The 24322-nt window shown below is 54.7% G+C and overlaps 9 protein-coding genes across 9 annotated transcripts; 4 read left to right on the top strand and 5 right to left on the bottom strand.

The window, feature by feature from the left end:
• Positions 1 to 2211: 2211 nt before the first annotated feature.
• Positions 2212 to 2712, bottom strand: W97_04560 (uncharacterized protein; the record flags this gene model as incomplete). Its single annotated transcript, XM_007782449.1, has 1 exon — positions 2212 to 2712. The coding sequence occupies one exon, from the start codon at positions 2710 to 2712 to the stop codon at positions 2212 to 2214; it is 501 nt and encodes a 166-aa protein (XP_007780639.1).
• A 2454-nt stretch (positions 2713 to 5166) lies between these two features.
• Positions 5167 to 6954, bottom strand: W97_04559 (uncharacterized protein; the record flags this gene model as incomplete). The annotated part of the gene is made up of 1 exon (XM_007782448.1): positions 5167 to 6954. One exon carries the CDS (start codon positions 6952 to 6954, stop codon positions 5167 to 5169), a length of 1788 nt encoding a protein of 595 aa, XP_007780638.1.
• A 286-nt stretch (positions 6955 to 7240) lies between these two features.
• On the top strand, positions 7241 to 7784 carry W97_04558 (uncharacterized protein; the record flags this gene model as incomplete). Its single annotated transcript, XM_007782447.1, has 3 exons — positions 7241 to 7313; positions 7364 to 7579; positions 7636 to 7784. The coding sequence occupies 3 exons, from the start codon at positions 7241 to 7243 to the stop codon at positions 7782 to 7784; spliced, it is 438 nt and encodes a 145-aa protein (XP_007780637.1).
• A 390-nt stretch (positions 7785 to 8174) lies between these two features.
• On the bottom strand, positions 8175 to 9087 carry W97_04557 (uncharacterized protein; the record flags this gene model as incomplete). Its single annotated transcript, XM_007782446.1, has 2 exons — positions 8175 to 8710; positions 8817 to 9087. The coding sequence occupies 2 exons, from the start codon at positions 9085 to 9087 to the stop codon at positions 8175 to 8177; spliced, it is 807 nt and encodes a 268-aa protein (XP_007780636.1).
• A 371-nt stretch (positions 9088 to 9458) lies between these two features.
• On the top strand, positions 9459 to 10463 carry W97_04556 (uncharacterized protein; the record flags this gene model as incomplete). The annotated part of the gene is made up of 4 exons (XM_007782445.1): positions 9459 to 9878; positions 9931 to 9971; positions 10028 to 10096; positions 10148 to 10463. The coding sequence occupies 4 exons, from the start codon at positions 9459 to 9461 to the stop codon at positions 10461 to 10463; spliced, it is 846 nt and encodes a 281-aa protein (XP_007780635.1).
• Positions 10464 to 12060: 1597 nt separating this feature from the next.
• Positions 12061 to 12432, bottom strand: W97_04555 (uncharacterized protein; the record flags this gene model as incomplete). Its single annotated transcript, XM_007782444.1, has 1 exon — positions 12061 to 12432. The coding sequence occupies one exon, from the start codon at positions 12430 to 12432 to the stop codon at positions 12061 to 12063; it is 372 nt and encodes a 123-aa protein (XP_007780634.1).
• Positions 12433 to 13493: 1061 nt separating this feature from the next.
• Positions 13494 to 16570, top strand: W97_04554 (uncharacterized protein; the record flags this gene model as incomplete). The annotated part of the gene is made up of 6 exons (XM_007782443.1): positions 13494 to 13998; positions 14049 to 14227; positions 14285 to 14989; positions 15042 to 15114; positions 15166 to 15299; positions 15356 to 16570. 6 exons carry the CDS (start codon positions 13494 to 13496, stop codon positions 16568 to 16570), a joined length of 2811 nt encoding a protein of 936 aa, XP_007780633.1.
• A 2813-nt stretch (positions 16571 to 19383) lies between these two features.
• On the top strand, positions 19384 to 21252 carry W97_04553 (uncharacterized protein; the record flags this gene model as incomplete). The annotated part of the gene is made up of 3 exons (XM_007782442.1): positions 19384 to 20008; positions 20062 to 20526; positions 20630 to 21252. 3 exons carry the CDS (start codon positions 19384 to 19386, stop codon positions 21250 to 21252), a joined length of 1713 nt encoding a protein of 570 aa, XP_007780632.1.
• Positions 21253 to 21608: 356 nt separating this feature from the next.
• Positions 21609 to 24322, bottom strand: W97_04552 (uncharacterized protein; the record flags this gene model as incomplete). The annotated part of the gene is made up of 6 exons (XM_007782441.1): positions 21609 to 22407; positions 22464 to 22563; positions 22662 to 22839; positions 22894 to 22922; positions 22993 to 23055; positions 23110 to 24322. The coding sequence occupies 6 exons, from the start codon at positions 24320 to 24322 to the stop codon at positions 21609 to 21611; spliced, it is 2382 nt and encodes a 793-aa protein (XP_007780631.1).

The following is a 24322-nucleotide window of genomic DNA, read 5'->3' as shown; positions in this document are numbered from 1 at the left end:
CGACGATCGCAGTATTCCATGAGATCTTCATCTTCCTAGAGATCCGTGGCCAAAACAAACTCGATTGTCTCGTCTCTGCTCTGGTCATAGTCTTTCCGTCCCAGCGGCCAGTTCTAAATCTTCCGCGTCTGGACCTTTGACTTCGTGAGTTGGACGGAGATGCACTTAGTGTGGTCCGGGCGCGTCGACGACAGTGGTGAACTCAACTTGTTTGTGAGGCGTCTGTGAGGAAGCAGAATACCAAGCCAACAAGCCAGTCCTCATGATCTTGGTTTGGATCTGCTTCCGTCTTACCGTGACAGATACCGAATTCTGTAGGGAACGACAAGTTTGCTCCGTTGGATCCAGTTTGATCCCAGCCCCTGTGAGACAATCACCGACCTGGACAGGGTGAGATTGAGAGGGAGGATCGTACTGAGCGGCGCCTCCTATGGAGCAGACAATAATGGTGAAAGGACCATGAGGTGTGTCCATTTATGCAAATGGTCAAAGTGCAAGGGCTCAAGTTCTTGGGTTTCAAGGCCCTCGAAGTGCTCGTATCAAATAGCATGTTGAACTGGTTGAAGTTGACCATCGTCTCGAGAGCACTGTACGCTTTCTGTATCTCTTCATTGATGGTGAACGCCATGGCCGACTTTCAGGGGAGGAAGGCAGCATCGCACGGTAAACGCCACCAGCCTCGTGCGAGGAGTCATTGATGCCGCGAGCCCAAGTCCAGTATAGGACGTGGCGATCATGATGTCGGCTTTGGTGCCGTTCTTCTCTACCACGAACACCGGATGGTCGACTGCTTGTATGTTGTTCTCCGCGACCAGGCGGCTCCATAACGCTAGACATCTTTGTGCTTTGATGCTGGATAAGTAGAGCATCGCGCCAGCCATGATGTCTTCCTTCTTGATCTAGGGCTTTCGCGGCTTCGTAACAAAAGCTGCTGGTGGCGAGCTTTGTTGTGGTGGTGATGGTGACTGGGTCCTCCAGCAGGTGTAGAGGTGCGGCCTCATCGGACTATAGTTAGAGGTGTGGAAGCTGGTCGGAGTGAGAAGCATGATGACGGTGATGATGGTGATGTTGATATTGATGGTGATGCAACACTTGGAGGCGGATGCGGAGCATATCCATATGAAATCGATGGAGAATCGAGATTCGTCCTGCCTGGCTAGGACGTTTCCGTTGAGGCGAATCGCCTAGCCACGGAACCATAAGGACTAACCACGGTTCCAGTCGTATTCCTTGGGTTCTTTAGGGTGGCGATCTCAGCTTCCAGCGTGGCTATCCTTTCGCTTCGAGTAAGTTGGACCCAAAGGTCAAACGCAACCGGATTACCGTTATTAGGATCTACATAAGAGACCGAGAATAGATCCAGAGCAGTAGGGAGGTCAACAGGAATAGATTGGACGATAAACGGGGTGATGATAAGAAGGAAGTGTAACAAGGACACCAACGTTTGACAACAGCGCAGAGTAGGCAGAAGCATCATGCCTTTAGGGTGGGCTGGCGAGCGTGACAATATCGTCGTGGGCCGGATTTGTGACCAAGATTACGCGCAAGGGCGGCGGGGACAGAATTTAGATGTAAGCGCCCTTGTTGGTGATTTGAGGTAGGCTGTTTAGCGGATCGGTCGGGTCGTACATGAGTGTTAATGAGGATATTTAGCTGGTCCATCCGCTTACATCCAGAGTCGCGGTAATGCGCGAGAGGGAATCTGAAAAGAAAAAGAGAACGAGAAAGCCCCTAGCCAGTGTTGCACTCTTGGTCGCCGGCATCCGTGGTCGCAGTAGTCCACAAAGTCCTCATCTTTCCAGAAGGTCGTGGCCAGGACGACCTCGATCATGTTTTCTCTTTCGTCATCTTTCTGATGCCGCCATTGTCCGGGTATTAGACAGCGTGCTAGTAATATTGACGACAGGTGGTTGGACGAGATCGGCATCGCAAGGCAGGAACCGGGACGAGAAGAAGACATCGAGGCTCGCGCGATCGTCGACCGGAAGAGGCTGTACCACAACGACAAGGAGGGCGAGAAAGACTATCACTCGTTGATGGAAAGTATGGAAGCACCATCCTTGTGGAGCAGCTGACTCGTACCGATTAGCTGTTGAGTAACTGTTGACAATAGGTTGTCTTTGCTCTGGTCGTAGTCTTTTCCGTCCCAGCCGAGATGTTTTTGAGCTGCTCCTCTAGCCATGCTGCCACATCATGTTCCTCCCACGCCTCCTAGGGTTCTAAGCCGCACTGATAGTCGTTGCCAGTTACCCAGATGGTCTCGTTGTCGGTATCGAGCGATTCACCTTTCTTCAAAGCGGCGAGTTCGGCTTCTAGCTTCGCAATTCTCTCTTCTTGAGAAGCCGAGCTGCCATCCGCAGCCGTGGTAATACCGCGAGGGACGAGGTGGTTCCCATCCTGAGTGCGGCAAGCTTGGCTTCCACTGCACGGGTAGTTGCGGTTCCTCAGCACCTTGGAATCGTAACCGATGCTTGAGATAGCCTCACCACCACGGTTGACCGCGATCGGGAGGGTAAACATGCCTGCCATAGTACCGCCTATCCTCTCGGCCTCGGTTCCATTGCGAAAGTAGCCAAGTGGGTCCATCATAGCAGCCGTCTTGTCCATACCGCTAAAGCCATGGTCCCGGTAGTGCGCTACGGATGACCTCATCCATCGCGGACACCGCCTCGGCGAGAGGGTATTGCATGTGGCCACAGAAGTAGGGGCCATACTGTGCGTAAGGTATCTGTGGAGGCTAAGTCGGCGTTGCTCTCATCGTAACCTTTCTCGGTCCAGCTGAAGTCGCCCACCATGCATGGGTAGTTGCGGCCGGCCAACGCCTTGGAGTCGTAGCTAATACACGCCTGCGCGCTTGTCCAGCTGATCGCGCAATCTTTCGGGGAGGTCGATTCTGTATACGAGACCTCGGCTCTGGTGTGTATATCGTCGGGGATGTGTAATGGGTCGGGATCGAAGATTCCGAGCAAAATGACTGGGAGCTGGAGCAAGGAGCAGTGTCTAGGGATTGCCTCTCCGCCAGGATTGCGTACGATAGTAATGGTGAACATGCTGGCCAAAGGGTCGCCCATCTTCGCAACCGCACAGCCGGGCGGGAGTAGTCCAGCGGGTTGAAAAAGAGATCCAGCTGGTCCATCGGCTTAAAACCATGATCGCCATAATTCGTGACGGAAGATCTGAGGACGTCCTGCAGCGCGATACCGGCATATTCCGATGGGTTGCCAGTCAAACGCAAGTAACCGCGGCGTCCGGCCATGGTAATCCAGCGGGGTTGGCAATCTGCTATCGTTGATGTTATGCCGTCTTCGGTCAGGACGCCAATCACTGCTGGATCTCCGTTGTCAGGAGGAGATCCGTCACCATGCTGGTCCCGCGCTGATAAACTCCAGGGTAGTTGTGCAGATTCATCCATGTCAAAGAGGAAAGTCGGGAGGAAGGAATCCGAGGGAGAGAAAGCTGGCACTGTCGCAAGAGATAGCCATGAGGTTGGGATTGGTGAGCGTGTCGCAAGCAGATAGGAAACGAAGATAGACGCGCGGCTCTGTAGCACTGTCAGTTGCAGATTTCGAGTAATCAGAAATTGAAGGCTTACCAAAGCAGCTCGTACCTAAGTGTAGTAGAAAGTGTGCTATCCTTCGGTTAGACTTCTATGTCTATGCAGGCGGTAGGCAGCTTGGTTCTAGGAGGAGTCGGTGTCAGCTGTTGGCCATGTGCACTATGTTAAGCGTGATCCTTACCCTGTGCATCGAGTGCTCTCGGTAGACAGAATAGAGTGTAGGTCGGTGTCTGATTTGTTCAATAGTATGCAAGATCGATGGCAAACAACGGTAGGTCAGGCGATCACTGCGAGCCTGGCTGTTTGAGAGTCGTTTGCTTCCGAACCGGAGGACTATGCCAGATCAATGATGGTCATACCTGGATCATGTCAGGAACAGCTCGTACATGCAAAGAGGATGAGGGCTTACCCGGAGGTCCAGCTACGATCCACCGTAGATGCTTGGTACTATGCTGAAGGAGGATGTTATGACCAGTGAGCGCAGCAGGGCAATGTGAACAACTGTTGCGAAGATCGATGCGGCGTTGGCTGTAGGTGACGCTCCAGGTTGGTGATTGAGACGAACTTCTGGCGTTGTTAGTGATTGGATCTCAAAAGCTGGAGGCAATCAGAGCTTACCTCGAGAGACCGGAAGATCACTTGAGTTTGACCGTGTATCTTGGAGCTGTCCATCTTCAAGGCGAGGGTCGTGTCTGTCTCGAACATGTAAGCTACTGCTCAGCGAGAGTTGGATGATGCCCTGGAGTGTGACGACTGGTGTTGGAAGCGGAACCATACCTTCTGGGTGTCTCTCAATATTCCGCGGCGTGATTGGAGTACTGTCTGACCAAGTTGGAGTGATCGTGACTCAGGTCCACATCCGTACGTGTGATGAATTCGAAGTAAGACCCGAGGGCGTCTTGGGACAGTATCTTCCGGAGAACCCGAGACAGGTATGTTGTGCCGCTTCGAAGGGGAGCTCAGAGTGATGACGAGACAGCGACCAGGCCGTGAGACAGGCAAAAGTAAAAAGAGACAAAGGTCGTGATGGAATTATAGATGAGATAAGAGAGAGAGAAGGGTGTAACGAACGCCATCACAGGAACGTAGAATTTGAGAAGTTGATAAGAGTGATGAGGAATGGAAGAGGACGAGAACGGGGGGGGGCGAGGAGATTTTATCTGCAGAGGACTGCCAGAGCTCAGCTCCTTCCTCATAACCACGGAAGGAGCGTAACTGTTGGTCAGGTCCAACAAAAGGCCTCACGGGCACCTGCCATCAATCAGTTGCCTTGAGAAGCAACCACGCTCAGGATGCGGACCAGTGGGGTAGCTCAGCACAGGGCGTGGACCGTGGGAAACGTAATCGCTGAGCAGGACTGTGAGGAAACATACCTGAAAATTGGGGATGACGACCGACACGCTCCCGCAGAAGTTAGGAACGCAGCTAGTATTGGAAGGCAGAGTGGTAGAAGTTTCACTTTGGATACTTGCTCAGGAAGGTCACCCCTGCACAGATTGGTCTAGTCGTCCTGACAGGAAACTGCGTAAGACCAAACACACAACATCAAAACTGGATAGCGATGCGACTACCACGATGTCGCGTTGTAAATGCGCTCCTTACTTGCCACTTCACACAATTCTTCTTCCCAGCTTCCTGTTCTCCCTCTGCCGTTTCGCCTTCAGCACTTCCCTTCTACGCCTTTTCCACGCCCTGTTCGTCTCGCCCCTGTGCTCCCAGAACCACTTGGCAAAATCGCTTTCAGGCTTCTCCTCTTCATCCGCTGTATTCAGCGCGGCCCTCTTGTTGCCAAGAGGCGTACTGTTGGCATCAACTTCTATATCTGCCATGCCTTCCTCATTATCATGATCCTCGCCTTCGTCCTCATCATCGTCTTTCCAAGGTACCTTGAATCTGAGCCCGATACCGGCTGTATCGGGCGTTGGTGCTGCACTTCTGAGCCCCCGGTAATCGAGATCCTGGCGTGTAAAGGGCGTCATAGGTTGGTTTACAGCGGCTGAATCCTCATCCTCGTCCGCAGCATCCGCGTCAAAGAAGCTGAAGGAGGTGTTGATTGGTGCAGGCTTCGGTGCGCCCCCACTGCCGGGTGTTTTGGGACGCTTGAAGAGGGCTTCCAGTGGGTGGACCTCTTTTGGCGGTGAACCATCATTAGGCTTTGTGGTCGGGGTGGCAGGGACAGGAGTCTCGGCTGCCTCGTCTGTCTCCTTGTTATCAGACGCGAAGGAGGGTGATAAATCCGACTCAGAACTGCTGCTGCTGACATCTGACGAACTTGAGGAGACCACGGAGCTGACGTCCGAATCATTATCGTCGTCATGGCCTGCTGGTTCTCGGGGAATGTCAACCTCCGCAGCCCTCTGGATATGCTTAGTCTTCGCTTTGGAAGATCCTTCGATAGGCTCATTGACAGACACCCCCTCGTCTGCATCGCCTTCCGCTGCTGCACTCTCTTCAGGCTCACTTCTCTCCGTCTCAGCTGCCGCTGGCTTTGTTGAGCTTTTTGAAGACTTCGAGTTTGCGGCCGGCGCCTCTGCCTCACTATGTGTGGCTGTGCGCCGCTTTCTCTTCGAGTGTCGCTCACTTTCAGGCTCAATCAAATTCCCTTGAGCATCCGTCCAGCCCTTGCCCTCAACGTACTCCGAGACCACCTTCGCATCCATTGAAACCTGGCTGTCCTTGAGGAATGTCGCATACTTCATGGTCTTAGACAGTTCATGGACCGTCACAGGCTTCTTTCCCGGCCTCGACTTCTTCTCCCTCTCCTTGTCCTTCTCCTTCTTTTGTGGCTTCACCTCAGCCTTATTCGGCGGCACTACCGTCTTGAACAACATCTCCGGCTCCTTTGAGTACTTCGACACCTCCGTCTTCTGCTTCTTAGCCTTATCCTTGTCCTTGCTCCTTTTCCCCTTAGCCTTCTCCGCTGGTTCGGTCCAGCCACGCTTGACTTTCCTCCCCTCCGGCAGCTCAAACCCCGGAATGACTCCCTCCTCCTTCTTCTGCTTCTTCCGACGCTTGGCCGGCTTCTCGGTCTGCTCTTCAGCCACACCGTTCACATCGGCTGGATCCCCAGCTTTCCGCTTCTCCGGGCGAGCATCCTCGATCCTGATCTTCGAGCCTTTGAGGATAGAGCCGTTAAGCTTCTTCTTCAGCTTCTGCGCTTCCATGGTGGGAAGTTCGACGTAGCCGTAGCTTTTTTCAGGAAATGTCTGGATGGTGTGGTAGGAGATGTCTGTTGCTGATGGAAGGAGCGACGGAGGAACAATCGCCTTGAGGAGAGCCGGGTTTAGAGGTGCAATATGTAGGCGGACCCGTTCCGAGGCGTCTTGGGCGGGTCTACTGCCGGTGATGGGCGGCTGAGTAGGTGCTCGTAACGCTGTAAGCGCTTGTGCGCCGGGCATGACCGGACTTTCTATGCGGATAGAGGAAATTTTCGCGCAGGCTCAGTCGAGATTTGATAGCATCCTGAGGCCAGCAGAGTCTATAGTTTACCTCACAAGTGCCAGGCGCTAGACTGGTATTTTACACGAGTGAGCGTGGATGGCGCAAAGATCAGAGGTTCAAGATGAGGCTGTACCCAATTCTCTAGCGCCCGCCTTGTCCCCACAGCCAAGCAACGGTCAATGCGCTGCGGCCACGAACCGTCAAGTTGACCTGCATCTCCGCCAGAAGATGCGGTGATCCAAGATGGAGAGAAGGACCCGATTGCTTCTCCTTCTTCTCTTCCTACTAAACATAATCACCACCGCCCTCGCCGCCTGTACGCTCTCCCTCTCCGCAACCCACTCCACTGCTAACATCTACCCTTAGCACCGACGACTTTCTGCAAATGCACCTGCGCCGGCAACAGCACCATCATTGCCCTTGACGGCGCTCCTCCCACCACGGCCGCCCCACCCCATGCCCTACTCGAACGCAAACCAGGCGGCAGGACATGCAGCGACTGCAACCGGCAGTTCTGCCTAGACTATAATCTGCCCAAGTGCAAGAACGCGAAGGAGGAGGAGGTCTTTACGACATGCTTTCGTATGTGTCCTGGGGAAGCAGGAACTGAACACGGCAATGCTGACGGAAGACCGCAGAGCGTGACTCGGCGAAGGACGAGGCTGTGGTGTTTATCTTCATATTCGCAACGGTGGGACTCCTAGTGTATGCTGCGGTGAGGCCGTGGGTGGAGCAGTGGGCTGAGGTGAGCTCGAATCTTGGGCCAGTTCAGGGGAGTTGGTATTAATTCATTCCTGCAGAAACTCAGAGAGAGGCGGAGCTATATCCCCGTTGCGAGTGGGGATCAGTAGCACTTAAAAGGGTCACTTTGCAATGGTGGCATGCTTCTTTTGATACCCTGAAATACTATACTTCATTACAGATTTGCCTGATGCAGCTCCAAACGCCTCCCAATGCTCCCCTATGCTACAGGACTGTACAATCTGAGAGATGGGATAAATGATACAAAGAAGTCTGAGATCGCCACTGTTGGGCCTGATATGAATACGCCAATACGCGAGGCCTGGAGTTGTCCCGCTTTCCGCACTCGACAGGAGAGTGGAGTATGCATACGACGGCGATGGCCGGCGTCTGAGCGGTTCCAGGAATGTCGATTTACGAGCAGAAACAATCAGCCTCACCGTCGAGTCATCCAACTTGTCCAGCTCTTCTTGGCTTCCTCCGACTTGACTGAGGCCTCCGCTCCGAGCTGATCCAGCGGCCCGCCATTGACGCGGACCTGCGGTGCATGCGCCTCTATTGCTTTCTCTCCCTCCCTTCTCTTATCTTCCACAGCCCTCATTATCCCAAGTCCCTCCTCTTTGACCTCTTCACCGGCGTTACTAACCGCATCCCGCGCCTGCTCCACTATCGACGTATTTAGCTTCCCACCCTGCTGCTCCTCCTGACTCAGTCCCCCGTAAAAGACACCCGTGATCCTCTTAAACAAGCCAGGTCTGCTCTTTTTTGCCGCATCCGCCTCTTGCGCCGCGCGTACCCGATTGATCAGCAAGATCTGATCCTCATCTGCTGCGCCCAGCGCCGCGGCCTCTTGTGCAGCAGCCAGTTCCCGCGCCTCCTTTTCTCTCATGTCGTTGAACCACTCCTTTCGTTTGCGCCGGTTGTAGATGATCATGTCGCCGAGGGAGAATAGTGCCACGACGCTTGCTACGCCTGTGTGCCGTTGCCCGTTAGCCAACCCATTGCCATTCCCAAACGCTCCACCTTCTCCGTCCTGAGGTTCGTCATGCCTCCTTGTCCCGAGATCGGAAGAACCCACCGGTAAACCCAATAAGCGTCATCGCCGTAAACCTGTGCACCCTGTCCGCCACCGACCTGCCTACCGTCACGACCCGATCAAACGTGCTCGTCTGACCTCCCCGTGCTTTCCGCGCTGCATCGCGTAGTCTGAGGACCTTTTGCTGCGGCGTCTCGTTTAGCGGTGCGGGTGCGGAGTTTAGGGCGATGGTCGAGGCGCGCGAGGTGGGCTTGCCGTAGGCGTAGGGGCCTGTGGCTGTGAAGCGGGTTGCGTCTGCTGCGGAGCGCGGCATTGTGAGAAAGGGAGGTGGGAGAGTGTGGGAGCTTGGCTGAGAATTTCTGGGTTGGCTGGAAATTGTCTGCGGTCGAGCATGATGCTGATGCTCGACATTTACGGCGGGCTTGGCGGTGTCGGTGGATTTTCGGAGGGCGTCTCTGAGGAGGACAGGGGAAGCATCGACGACGACGATCAACTTCACTTCCTATCAAGGATGAAACTCGTACCTAGGTCTGCAGAGATTGGGCTCGCTGCTCGAGGCATCTTCTGACAGCTGAGTGCGGCGACGGTAGCTCCATGAAACCTACGATGATTTAGCAAAATTCCAGCCTCCTTCCCATTAGATAGAGTGACCTCGTCAGAATCTCGTATACTGTCAAAGTCAAGATGGAGCAAAATCAAGTCCCGGATCTCGCAGCAGTGCTCAGGACGCTCGCATCTTTCGCACCTCCCGCAGCAGCGCAGGCTCATTCATACCCAGACGCACCCACTGGAGACCTCTCTGAGCAGTACCAACCCGACCAGCCTTATTTACTGCCTGGATTGGCCATATCTCTCCATGGCCACGAACTTTCCAAGGGCGGTCCATCGCTAGAGAACGTAACACAAGAAACATTACTGCCAAAAGATCCCCGGCTGCGGCCACAGCCACAGCACAAAAGCAGTATACCACTCCCCACCGCTGCTACAGTAGGACCACCCACTCCACTCATAGACCCGGCCAGCATCACCGAATGGCGACAGGGCTTGCGCTGTGTCAACAAGATCTCAGCGCAGAACCCGAGCTTCAAGCGCGTTATACAACATGTAAGCGTACGAACAGTGGCTGAGCTTTCGGGGAGCTGATCGTATGCTGCAGATGATGGCCGAGCAACTAAAACATGAGCAGGAGTGGTATGTGTGGCAATGAAATCCAACCTCCTATCAGCTCCTTTGCTAACTCTATAAAGGTACAGGGGCCGAGTCGAGCTGCAAAAGAGGCAAGCTTCTAGAGTGCAGGGGAACCAGCAGCTAGACAGTATCTTGTATGCGGTCTCGCCCTTGGTGTCTGCTGCCACAGCTAACACCTTGCACAGGAAATCAGTGGGAGCGATCCCTGTTACCCAAGCGAAAGCGCCGACAGCCCATGAGAACGAAGCGGAGCTTCAAGCGTACGATGTAAAGGTGTACCGGGCTATGAAGGAGATGAACAACGCACAGGCTATCGAGTTAAAGCGTCTTGGAATCCCTTTCTTCGGCGTACCACTAGAGCTCATCAAGGAGTTAGATGACGATATGAGCATCGCTCCTCAGCGACCGGGGTTCGCAGCAGGACCGAAGGTTACTGAGACCGAGTTGCTTGATTTGCAGCGGAGGATGATCGTGTACCTTGAGGACATGTACAAAGAGTAGCTGAGTGGCATCAATATGAGGATGAGTACACGTCAACCTTCATGGTCACACGCCTCCTTCTAGCAAGCTCTGATACATACAAGCTTGCGCTAAGATTGTAAGGGCCGTTCTACTTCATCGATGAGCACGAGCTGACTGAGTAGGTGCACAAAACTTCACGTCTGTCAACTTTAATGGGTTGGGGATGTGTCCGCTCGGGGAAGCAGTTTGGCAGTTTGGGTACCAGGCTAGTAATCAACAACGCGGACTCTGAACTTTCACTTCCGTTTGTATCGTATGGTCGAACCGGACTGGTGGATTCACGAAGTAGAATGAGGCATAACGTCACCTGCATGCGGTGAAGAGAGATGTCGGGTCGCGTGACGACGACAAACGCACGTCGGTAGATAAACACCTCAGGCCAATCTCCCACTTTCTCACAACAACACCTTCTTCGACTCCCACTTTGACAGTCTTTTCCTCCATCTTACCCTTGTGCATCGATACATTCACTGGAATAGCATCCATTGTTGTTCCCTTGTAGTCACTCGTTTGAACAGAACAGCCGGATATCGCACTTTGCAGTAATAGTTACGCGTAGCATCGCCATTTTACACACTTGTGACTTCAGACAGCATTCTCTTACTCGACAAGATGCGCAATTCTGTCACTTCCGTCATCGTGGCCATAGGCCTTCTGGTTCTTTCCGGCTTGCCGTCTCTCCATGGAGGTCTCGGTGTCGTCGCCGACCTGGCCGTCCCGTACACCACGCCGATTCCAGGTCGTCCAATCTTCTTTCGTCCTTTCGAGAACGCGATGGATGTTACGCACCAACGTGGAAAGTCTTTCTGTGGTAGATTCGAGAGCTGCTGCGGTAACGGATGCTGCCCTCCGGTAAGGGAAGACATGTTCTCGTTTTAGAGATCGACATCGTTTCTGACGCGTTCACCAGGGCTCCACCTGCTGGGCTGATGGCAAGGGTTGCTGCCCGAACGGGTGGGTCATATTATTCGCCTTATTCCGCGCTTCCTCACTAATTTGTGCTAAGTGCCACCTGCATTGAGCCAACCGTGAGCTGGCTCCCTGCTTCGGCCACCGACTGCAGCCCCTGGGTACGCGTGTGGGCTTCATCTTTGTGCTGCCCTTCGAACGCTCCTCTGGCACTCAGCGCCGAAAACTGGGGCAGCGGCTGCTTTGAGTTGGCGAGGGTAACGGGGGACCATCCCAACGAAGGCCCAGCCCTCACGACCACTGCCACCTGGACCCCCACGCCCTTGGGCAGTGACGTTAGCTTCTTTGTAACAGCGATCCCCACGTTCCCACCTGATACGGAAGCCTTGAAGATCACAATTCAAGAAGTGACGGTAACGGTGACCCGCCTTCCTCGTAACAACGAAGACACTGCGGCCAGTGCAATTCCCGACGACCCGAAGGCTCAACACGACACCACAGTCACTGCCACTGTTGATGAGCCCTGCACCACCATCACGGTCTCCTCAATTGTGTACGTGACGCTGTCATCTCACTCTACCACAACCTCCACGTCAAGTCTTACGGATGCAACGACCTCTACGTCAAGTCTCACAGATGTAACGACTACAATCCGAAGGACAGTCACTCAGACGGTGGGAGATACGACGATCACCCAGACGTTTGAGATGGCTTCCAGCGTCGTAGTAGCACCAACGGCGATTTCCTCGAGCATCAACGCTACAACCACAGCCGTGGGGACCACCAACAGCACCACAACATCCGTAAGGACGATCACACAGACGCTCAGTATCTCATCTAACGGGTCGGTGATTTTCAACCCAACGGCGACTTCGTCAACCTCATTGCCGTCGAGCATCACATCACACCAGAGCAGCACTTCCTGGTCCAACCTTTCGTCGACGACTTCCGGCACCGTCCCGCACACTACTTCTGCGTCCGTGTCGCTGTGCTTCGACATCGGTAGAGCCACGCACACGCCCTGCTCCGGGACAGCCATCAGCCCTGGCGTCGGCTTCAATTACTCGGGTGCGGTTGTCAGTAACGTCAACACCGCTTCTCGCCATTCCAACAGTCCATTCGCCTTCGCGTTGCTTGTCATCGCCTTTGCCATGCAGCTGTAGGCGATTCTTCGCATGTCACTCACTAATCACCAGCCATCAGCCGTACCTGTCGCAGAGTTATGCTGATCTGAGATGGCTGGATGTTGATGGACTGACGGCTTTCACGCGCGCACAGCTTCGAGTCTTCGGGATTGTCACATTCAGAAGCGCTCTGCACATTTGCTGTACGATTCTGACCTGCGGGCAATGGCGGCTTTTCCTTTCTGCTTCTCAGCCACTCACTGCACCACGACGGGCATAATGCGTTCTACATGCTGTACGATAATAGCTCAAGACTTCAGATAATCAAAGCTATCACAGCTTTACGACTGCCTAAACGCGTAGCCACAAAGTGTCCATGCAATTCTGTGACAGTGTGAAATTCTGATGATTTTGTGGTGTTGGGAAACCATCGTCTCGTGTTTCTCTCTTCGGAAGGGGCAGCCGAAGTGGTGGCGGCGTCAAAACGCGTCAAAAATGCGAGTTGCGGGGGTTTCGAGGCTGAGATTGGCCCGTGGAAAGCTTTGAACGGGGGGTTTCACATGTTTCACGGGAACATCCCTGGAGCGATGGGGCGCCCATAGCCTTCGTACCTGCATGGACACGGAGACGACACAAAAACCGAAGACTTTTCGACGCCCATCTCCCCAATACTCCACTATCTTTGATTTCTTTGTACCTTACCTTCGCCGTACACACTCGAACAGACGGCAGGCCCTCGTTCAATTGACTGCCTCTTCGTTTTACTGTCGTTAACACGCAATCTGCCAGCCTTCGACGTGCTACAAGCACATTCCAAGGCGCTCAACGTGACCTCTTTCAGCACCATCAAACGCAATTCGACTCCTGACGCATTCTTCTGAGCGCCCCTCAAAGTCTGCCACGATATCCACTTACGCAGCACCCACTCACACATACTGAACGCACTTTCACAAGCCCCGGCACGAACGACTCTCAAATGCACACGCCCAAGTCGCCCAGGACTCCTACCCAGAAACGCTTCTCGAGACAAGGCTTCAAACCTCTAGACAACTCCGACATGGCTCCCAACGACGTCACGATCGATATACCGCTCCAACCCGTCATGTCCCACGCCTCAACCGGCGCCCGCCGCGTCGGCAGCACATCCCCCATGAACCCCGCAGGCGAGCAGGGCGCCTTCGCCGCCGAGACGCCCATGGAGAAGGGCGGCCTCTTCCACCGCGGTATAGCAGGCAGGAGGCAGAAGCACAAGGGCGAGCCCACCGGTCATACCGGCTATGACGGCGAGGAGGACACAATCACCCGCATGGGCAAGATCTACAGCAAGATATTGAACTTCAGCATCGTCACGCGCTACTTTATCTATGTGCTGCCACTGGCCCTCGCCATTGCTATCCCGATCATCATTGGCGCGACGGTAGCGAAGAACGCGAAGATTGACCAAACGCCGATGTGGAGGTTCTTTACGTGGATCGAAGTTGGTAAGTCTGTCGTGGCACGTGTAGATGTAGGCTGGGGGTGCTGACGATAGCAGTCTGGCTCAGTGTGTGGTGCGCTAAGATCGTTGCCCATTTTTTGCCCTCCGCCTTCGAGTTTTTTGCCGGCGTTGTGAGCTCGGGCACGCGCAAGTATGCTCTGGTCATCAACGCACTACAGATTCCACTGTCTTTGGTCGGTTGGGCCGCTGCGTCATTGGCATCCTTCAATGGAGTAAGAGCGGACTCTCTCCTTCCCTCGCGTGCATCAGGCTGACAGAAACAACCATAGCTGGTCAAGCGTGACAGGAACTGGCAAAGCGTCATAAATCTACTCTTGAGCGCCGCCTTGGCCTCGGCCTGCGTCTTTCTTGCTCAGAAGTTCCTCATACAACTAATCTCAATTAACTATCACCGCAAACAGTTCAACGCCAAGATCAAGGACAGCAAGCGCAATGTCTTCCTGCTTGGATTGCTCTACGATGCATCTCGGTCGCTGTTCCCTGCATACTGCAGTGAGTTTGCTGAAGAGGATTATATAATCAACGATGCGCTTGATATCTCCTTGGGCAGCAGCAAGAAGGGCAGTGCCCACAATCGATCCGGTTCAGCTACGCCTATGAGGCTCATCCAGGATGTCGGCAGGTTCGGCGACAAGATCACTTCCGCGTTTGGCGGTATTGCCCAGGAGATTACGGGCAAGAAGGTCTTTGACCCGAACAGCGCGCACTCCATTGTCGTGGAAGCTCTCGAGAAGAACCGCTCATGTGAGGCTCTTGCCAAGCGTCTCTGGATGTCTTTCGTGGTCGAGGGCAAGAACGCATTATATGCGGAGGACATCGCAGAGGTGCTTGGCGCTGGCCGCCAGGCTGAGGCTGAGGAGTGCTTCGCAGCTCTCGACCGCGATGGAAACGGCGACATCTCTTTGGACGAGATGGTGCTTACTGTCACTGAGATTGGCCGCGAGAGGAGGAGTATCGCTACCAGCATGCACGATGTGAGTGATCCCGCCGGGGTACGGATTGTCCAGGTGATTGACTGTTGTACAGGTGGATCAAGCGATCAATGTGCTCGACGGGCTACTGGCAACTGTGGTCTTCATCGTGACAGTGTTTATCTTTAGTAGGTGCTCCTTCGCCGGATCTCCGCCGGATGGAGACTGACCCGATACAGTTGCATTCCTGAACAAAAACTTCGTCACGACGCTTGCGACAGCTGGCACCGCGCTTCTCTCGCTTTCATTCGTCTTCGCAGTCACTTGCCAGGAAGTTCTCGGTTCATGTATCTTCCTCTTCGTCAAGCATCCGGTATGTGTCTAATCAACCCCAATCCAGAGCTTCATCGCTGACAGTAATACGAACAGTACGACATCGGCGACCGCATCGACGTCAAGGATGACCAAATGACCGTGGAGCACATCAGCCTCCTCTTCACCGTTTTCCGGCGCGTCGCCACAGGCCGCATGGTGCAAATCCCCAACATCGTCCTCAACGGCCTCTGGATCGAGAACGTCAGCCGCAGCAAAGCAATGCGCGAGCAGATCACCGTGGCCGTGAACTTCGACACCACCTTCGAGGACATCAAGGCGCTCAGGAACGAGATGCAGAACTTCGTCCTCGACAAGGAGAACTGCCGCGACTTCCAACCCGATATTGACGTCGAGGTCATCGGCATCGCGGAGATGAACAAGCTCGAGCTGCGCGTCGAGATCAGGCACAAGAGCAACTGGGCCAACGAGACGGTCCGCGCGGCACGCCGCTCGAAATTCATGTGCGCGCTCGTCCTCGCACTGCGCAAGGTTCCGATCTACGGTCCTGGCGCCGGCGACGCCGCGCTCGGCAGCGAGGGCAAACCAACCTACTCAGTCGCCATCGCCGAGGAAGTCGCAGAAGCGCAGCGCAAGAAGTTCGCAGACGACAAGGAAGCGAAACGGCTCTTCCCCTCCGAGAAAGCCGAAGACGACGCAGAGAAAAAGAAGAAGGCCAAGGACCCAGAGGCCAAGTCCACGGGTCTGGACTACCTCAGCACCGCCCGCGAAGCCTCCGCCGTCGAGAAACTAACACAGCGCCCACCAGCCATCGATGTCGCGCGCGACGACTGGGGCTCGCGAGACGAGAACAGCACGCTCGGCGAGCGCACCAGCACGGAGCGGCAAGACCTCGATGAAGTGCGCGGCCTCCTGAGACGAGAAAGCACGCGTGGGAAGAGGAAGGCCGGGCCTGAGCATCTGCAGCCTGCGGTGCCGGGCGTCCCGACGATCCCGGAACCGCCGTCTTCGTCGCCGTTCCAGCCGCAGATTGGGTTCCAGGACTATGCACAGAGACCCGCGGTAGGGCAGGGGGTGTACCAGGAGTATGGGAGCGCACAGCCGCAAACGCAGCAGCAGCAGGGGTATGTGTCTCAGCGGCCGGGATACGCAGCACAACAATCATCTGGGGTTCTGCCGGATGAGTATCACTTGACGTCGTCGAGTGTGCAGCAGCAGCAGCAGCAGCAGCCGAGGGGTCAGGGACAGGCACCGGGACAGGGACAGTTTGGGCAGCCTCAGGGCCAGGCACAGCAGCCATGGAGGCCGTAAGGGGGAAAAGACGTGAGGCACTACTTGAGTTCTGGAAGTGTGATGGATGCTACGATAGGCTTTGCTTGGCTACAGGGTAGCTTCCGGCCCCCCAGGGATCTGGCTTGGCATCTACGAAAAGGTGGATGAACGCAAGGACGCGGTTGAGCTGTTAGATAGGCTTGATCTTGGGATAGGGTTGAGACGAGATGCAAATGTGATGTGAGCCGCTTCTCGGCGTAGCTAGGTTCGGCTGATAGACAAAAACACCAAAAGGTTGATTACGCCGTGTGGGTGGTGCGTGTCAAGTCGCTACAACACTCTGAGTTATAATTCAAAAACCATTGCGGCGATCTAGGGACGGGAGCGCTCACGTTGCCCGTAGCACCTCTACGTGTGTTTGTGCCATTCCAAGCCCCCCAAGACAAGGAAGAACACAAAGAGCGAAGTGCGAAATGATAGCATAACAGTGATTTGCAGGTTTGGAGAGCCGGCAAAAGTATGTATCTGATGGGTAGTAACGTGTTAAGTCGCCAACATAGTGTCGGCACTCAGCGCAGAGTGAGGACGGGAGCCATGATAGTGCTAATGGAGGTTAACCACGCCAGGGCGATTAAAGCACCGCAAGGTGATGGTGGCAGCTCTTATCATGTGCAGCGTGCTTGTCGGGCTCAGCAGGTGACGCTAGGCATTCTGATAAAAGCCCTGATACTGCGCGATGGAGAAAACGGCGGTGATAGCTTACGCAATGTGACTTTGGAGACTCTTGTGTATGGATGAACATGTATGCACTAGAGCCTAGTGGCGGGTGGCACGGGGAAGAGAGTAATTAGGCATAGAGCTGCTTGTACTGCGTGCGATTGATGCGCGAGCGGCGATATCCACGTTCTTTGTAAGTGCGCTGGTCGTCGGTTTGAATGTGCAGGCTGTTTCTGGCTCGGAAACGTCCAGCCGGTCAGATGATGGAGCGAGACGCGTGTTATCATGACTACTGGAGGCGGAATAGAAACGGCTTCTGAGTTCCCAGATCATCTACGCACTTGCACGTAAAGATCGTCTCAAGAGCATAATCTGGATTGGTTATGAGAACACGACTGGGAGGGGGCCGTAAAGTCGTGCGCACGGTGTGTCGACGGTGTCCAGATGGTGCTAGATAAGAAGGAAAGGGGTTGGAAGAATTAACGGTACTAAACATACACTTCAACCAAGCACCATACTGATTTTAAAAGTGAGTGGCGAGTTGAACATATCTAGGTGATCGAAGGCTTGCAACAAGGTATATAGAGATCGTCAGTGATACATGAGTCTCACCTTCCCTGTCGGATCTAAACAATGGAAATCCCCATCTCTTTCGCGTATTGAAGCCAGTCGTCAACCGGATAGCACTCTATAAAGCCAATACGCTTGAAAGTCATATCACCCTTATCCCGCCCACAGTGCTGAAGGGCCAGCCCTCGGTCAAATCCACGGTCGGTGGAGTCTTGGTGCAGGTCCGTACAGACTCTTAGGCAGTAAACAGACTTCCCGATCAACGCCCGACGAGTCGCAACGTCGTCCAAGAGCAAATCACGCCACACAGCCCACACGTCTCTCCGGCGCATAGCGCCCTATGTCACTACGGCATGCTCTCTGATACTAGTGAGGACGGCTTCAACAACAAAATCTCTCAACTTAATTAACCCACTCACCTGACCGAATTCACTCTGGTATTTCGGCTGACAGCTGGCATCGACAATGGTGATGAACCAGTTGACGTTTAGGCGCGGAAGGGTCCAGGTGGTCGAGAAACACCGGACCTGAGGGACAAGCTACCTCAGAAAGCCACTGACTAGGCAAGGTATAGAACTCGCAAGTGCACAGCTCTTGGTCACTCCTTGAGATATCTTCAACCTCCCCGTCATCTGTGATTCGGCTGATACTGGACTCTTATCGCGTTCCTTTTACAGTACACGATACTGACACTGATGTTGTTCGCCACACGACTCACGTCCCCACGTGATACACCTATGATGCCCTGCTTAAGCACCTCACAAGACGCACAGCCAGCAGCGGCAGCTGCCATGATGTCGGAGGGCGTGGCAGAAACCTGCCAAGCGCCCAAATCCGGCCGTGAAGAAGCCCCCGGTCGACCTGCCCATGACGGAACAGGTTCTCCAGACTCCAGGGCTTGCCGGAACCCGGAATGTTCGTCGTGTTTAACGTCCTCCCGCAGCCCAAATACGTTGTAAGCGCACTCAGGGTTGAGATTCGTGCAGACATGACAGAAGGATTGATGGTTTGAGAATGATTCGTGGTTCCGTCCGGGAGGCTTTACTGGCCACGGCAGCGCGGGCTTGGTAAGCTAGATCATGGAAGAAATGCCGCTGCAGTTGCACCTCGACACCACGAGAGACGCTAGACCGTCCGATGCCGCATCAAGGATAAGGCGGCTGAAGTCCGGGGTTTCCCCCTGGTTCCGTCTCCACAATGACATCCTAGCGACACCGGCAGTTGAGATCGACAAGGAAAATCTGGGGATCACCAACCAGGTTGCGGAGATGTTGCGGACATTCTGCGGGAGGAACGGTAATATGCCAGGCACTTAACCCAGATCAATGCATCGTCTGCACGCCAACGACAACTTCCCCGCAGAGCTGTCGCTATTCCTGCAGGACTGATGGTACCTCGGGGACAGGTTTTCCGCTGGCTGTCCCCACGATGTCATTTCTTTCGCATAGAGGCCGTCGGAGAGCCTCGGCGCCAGATTTCATGGCTGGCATAAGTACCCCGTGCATTTCCTGTAACTGCGTGCTCCAATGCTGAGCTGCTTCTTTCTTCTTGCGTCTCAGTTCAGAATGCGGTCCTCACTTCTTGCCGTCTTGGCCTTTGCCTATGCTGTGGCTGCTGGGACACCGCATCACCAAGGGGGAAAAGGCAATAGACAGCCCTACGTAAGAGTGAGGAATGGCACGTACTCGGGCGTGTACTCGGCGGAGTACGACCAGGACTTCTTCCTCGGTATACCTTACGCCCAACCGCCCATCGAAGATTTGAGATTTCGGACACCCCAGTCGTTGAATACTAGATGGAGGGGCGCAAGGAATGCCACTGCATACACGCCCACCTGTGTAGGCTACGGCGGTGATCAGATCGGCTACGAAGTATCGGAGGACTGCTTGTATCTCAACGTTGTCCGGCCGGCTGGCATCAAGAGAAGGAACCTGCCTGTAGCCTTCTGGATCCACGGCGGAGGCTATTTCATGGGCAGCGGTGTCGACCGGCGCTACAACCTCACCTTCATGGTGCAGAACGGTGTCGACATCGGCAAGCCATTCATCGGCGTGTCGATCAACTACCGACTCAGTGCCTGGGGCTTTCTGAATTCCGAAGAGGTTCAGGAGAGCGGACAGACGAATCTCGGACTAAGAGATCAGCGCTTGGCTATGCAATGGGTGAGGGAGAATATCGGAGCCTTTGGAGGTATCTTGCAATCACCTTCCACCCATCGTTTATAGTACTGACAACAAGTAAAGGCGACCCCGATAAAGTGACCATTTTCGGCGAGAGCGCTGGCGCTTCATCGGTCGGCTACCAGCTGACCGCGTACAACGGCCGCGACGACAAGCTCTTCCGCGGTGCAATCATGCAGAGCGGCTCGCCCGTCTACTACGGTAGCGTCAATGATACGGAATACTTCCAGCCCCTCTACAACTCCGTCGTCAATCAAGCCGGCTGCTCCGGTGCAGCGGACACTCTCCAGTGCCTCAGGGACGTTCCGTACGCCCAGCTCAATGCCGTGATCAACCAAACAGAATTCAGAGGAACGTTCGTGCCAGCCATCGACGGCGACTTCTTCCAGCGCCTCATCTCCACGCAGCTCGAAGACGGCGCCTTCGTCCACGTGCCCATCATCTCCGGCGCCAACTCGGACGAGGGAACCGCATTCAGCCCGCAGGGCATCAACACGACCGAGATCTTCTACCAAAACGTCGTGAACCGTGAGTGTACCCTTCCTTTCCTCCTTTTCCCCTACCCACTTTTCCTCACCCCCGCCCATTCTTCTTCCTCCGCCAAAAATCACCGAAACTAACAAAGCTCCAGCGACCGGCCGCTTCTTCCGCCGCCTCCCCGAATGGTTCGGCCAGGCAATCCTCGAGGCCTACCCCGACATCCCCGCGCTTGGCATCCCCGGCACACCACCTCTTCCCGCGGACTTCCGGCCCGGCCCGCCATTCGGCGCGCAATTCCGACGCTCCGCCGCCTACTACGGTGACGCGACCTTCATCGCCCCCCGCCGCCAAACCTGCCAGACCTGGGCCGGCGCGGGCGTCCCCGCCTACTGCTACCGCTTCAATGTGATCGTAGCCGGGATCCCCGCCATCATCGGCGCGACGCACTTCCAGGAGGTGGCGTTCGTGTTTTATAATCTGCAGGGTGTCGGGTATGCGCTGAACCCGTTCACGAACAAGACCGAGGAGTACACGGAGCTCGCTAGGCTGATGACGTCGAGTTGGGCGAGCTTCGTGGTTGACCAGGATCCGAATAGCTTTAGGGCTGGGGGGAGGGCATTTGCGGAGGTGGAGCCGTGGCCCAGGTATGACAACGCGGACCCGCAGGACTTTGTGTGGAGTGTCAATGAGACGAGCTATGCGGAGCCGGATACCTACAGGGCCGAGGGGATGAGGCTCATTAATGAGAATGCGGAGGAGGTGTATCATAGATAGAGTGTTGCAGAAATGAAGGGGGTCTAGAGACGTGATTGTGAGGGACCAAAAGGGAAGGATGGAACGTGAGCGCTCCGCGCTGATTGTTAGAAACGTACATGCTAGGCAAATCCACTATTCGCGGATGACAAGCGCGGTGCGCAAAGCGGGGAAACGGATGTATAGCATATATTCAGAGTACTTCATTTGAAGTTGTATCGTCTGTATCCGGCCTCGAATCAAACCATCTAAATTGATTGATCTCGATGGACTGCCGAGCATGGGTACTGAGCCTCTCACGCTCGGAGACGCCTTACCGTGGTGCTGGAACATTGCAGCAGTTGAGCCCCGAAACCAATTCACCTCATCCCGTGCGCCTAGATGGCATCTTCCTGGGTGACCACAGGACTGATCCCATACACAGGCTCACTAATCTCAATCGGACAGCTCGGCAGCTCCACGCCGTATGTCTCGAACTCCAGCGTGTCCTCCGCAGTAGGAACGACCCATCTCCTATTCAGCAAATCACCATCCTGCGCCCTGTCAAAGAAGTTCTGCGGCGCAAAGACAATCGACGAATACGCCTCCGTATACAGCGTAACCGGCACATCCTCAGCGCGCGTAAAGTGATGCATCCCCAGATTGAAGAAGAGGACCAGATCCTCCTGCTCAACCGACTCGCCATCGAAGAATTTGGCGAAGTCCTGCTGCGGCTTCCACGGCAGATTGACGTTCTGGACCGAGTTCGCGAACGGCTCGGTATCGTGTTGCCGCGTCACAGCCAAGTGGCTCTTAGCAAACGCTGCGTTTTTAAGCGACCACGGAGAGTTGGCGACGGAGAGGTGGACGTCGGAGCGGCCGGGCACGATGCGGTAGCCGCGCTCCTCGCCCCAGGCGTTGGTCTTGTTGCGGTTGACGACGCAGTACATTGCTTGGTTGTTTGGGGCCCAGTTGAATTGCTGCTCGGTTTGCATGTAGCTTATGTTTAGCTCCATCTGTTCGAACTCGCCTAGCTCGGGGAACCAGGGTTGGGATTGGTTGGCCGCTATTAGCTCGCTGACTTGGAGACTGTTTGCTGTGTCGAGGATGTCGAAGTCGGCTTTGAAGGTTAGGATGTGGTCATGCAGGGATCCCTGGGTAGCTTGTTGTATGCGCGGTCCCCATTTTCCTTGGTCACTGCTCACGTCAGCACATAGTCTCAAACGTGTCGAAAGAACATTGATGGCACGCACGGGTAGTAGAATGAGCTTTGTAGATAGCCGCTGGCCCGGACAACAACTTCAAGCGAGCCATCAACATGGAAGAGATAATCTGAACACACTGAGTTCAGTGCTTATCAAGGTTTCCGCCTTGGATATCTTACCAAACATGTAATCTGAACACGTGATTGTTAGTTCTGTGTTGACACGGATGGTGTAGGAACGACAAACCGTAATTGCCAACAGTGGCGACCGCACGTACAACTAGCGCAGTACCTTTGACTACTCCAAGCGACTGGAATCCGTAGTCGCTGGGTCCGCCTCCGGCTCGGTGTCGTGAGAGGGGGTAACCGGAATCCGTCTCGAAGATGCATAAAGCGTCTTGATTTACGATGGTACTGTTCTCCTCCTATCCCTGTGTCAGTATGCACACTCTCGATCGCAGCCAGTTGTTGAGCGCTACATGATATGTCACGTTCCATAGCGTGGATCCTACGAAGCCCATTATCAGTTGGGTTTCCAAGATAGAAGGTTAAGTCGCGGGTCAGAAGCTGGACCTTACCGAATGGGCAGTCGAAGCCTTCCAGTAGTGTCCCCATATCAGTACCGAGCGAGTAGTAGGTGTCTATGTGTTGAGCGTCAGCATATAACACGGCTGTACAAGAGGGGCTGTAACCACCGTGGTAAACTGTATTGGCGGCCTTCGGCTGATTGCCACCATATTGCGCCAACGCTTCTTGCATAGATAGTTCGTAGATGATCCGCTCTCCCTTGAACTTGATATCGAAGAACATGATTCCAAGGGTGCGACTGAAGCTCATGTAAGCACTCCAGCCCATGTATTCGAAGTACTTCTGCGTTGCGTCAAGCCTGTAGCGCTTCCCACCAAGCTCGATGATGCCGGGTGCGAAGCGCTCCTCAAGGTCACGCACTCCAAGCTCCGGCTTGCGGTCCACGAGGGCCCAGGATCCATCGAGCGTTTGGTTATACTCCTGGGCAAGCTCGCCGGCTTCAAAAGCAGCTCTCAAATCTGCCACGGTAGGGAAGAACCGTTCATTGGTGACAAAACCTTTCACGAAATACCTGGAGGCATCTGTTCCTGTGCAGTCGATCAACAGAAAGAAGTCGAGCGGGGTCATGTACGTTGCTGGACCAGGGAATCTGAACATGATGTTCCTGAAGGCTTGAGTCCCGTCAAACGAAAGAGGCGTGCCGGAAGTAATACTGAGAGTGGTCCGGTTATCACGAGGCCCATAATAGGCGCCGCCTTGGAAAAGGGCAGCGGTAATGTCCGCGATACCAGACATCGCCTCCGCAATCAGAGGCTCGGTGGCAGCGGAGCGTTTGGCGTCAAAGTACCGGGCATTGTACGGAACTCTACCACCATCTCCGCCATTGTAGATGTAGTCAAGCGGTTGAACGGTCGTCTCGGCAGACACTGGCAGAGGACCGATAAAGTACTCCTGCGAGTCTGGGACCTCTTGGCCGCCTCGAAAGATGATGGCACGTGCGTATCTTGATGGGGCTGGTCCATCGCCATCGATATAGGGCAGGACAGCTGACTTGTTCATTGGGGTCGTATCTAGCCAGAAGACATAGTTATCTGAGAGCGTGGCATTTATGGGAAGGGTGAGGTTGAGCCCAGACGACGGGTCATGTAGTAAGGTCCATACGGCATGATTGTCTGCCGCATCCATGGGCGCCCAGACGTTTTCTTTGGGCGCTACCGCAGGTGGTGCGGCGCCCGAAAAGCATGAGCCGGAGGAATTGTCTGTTTGTTGACGTTTGTTCCACGCATCGCGGAGCAATCGCCTCTCATATCCCAGCGGAGGAAGCGCCGTACCTGCTACGAGGCTTACGACACCTAAGAGTGCGAGAAGGAAGCGATGCAT

Source organism: Coniosporium apollinis, assembly GCF_000281105.1.
Source record: "Coniosporium apollinis CBS 100218 chromosome Unknown supercont1.20, whole genome shotgun sequence".
NCBI classification, from domain to species: Eukaryota; Fungi; Ascomycota; class Dothideomycetes; genus Coniosporium; species Coniosporium apollinis.
The sequence above is the reverse complement of the archived record's forward strand: the minus strand, read 5'-3'. Positions and strand labels throughout refer to the sequence as shown.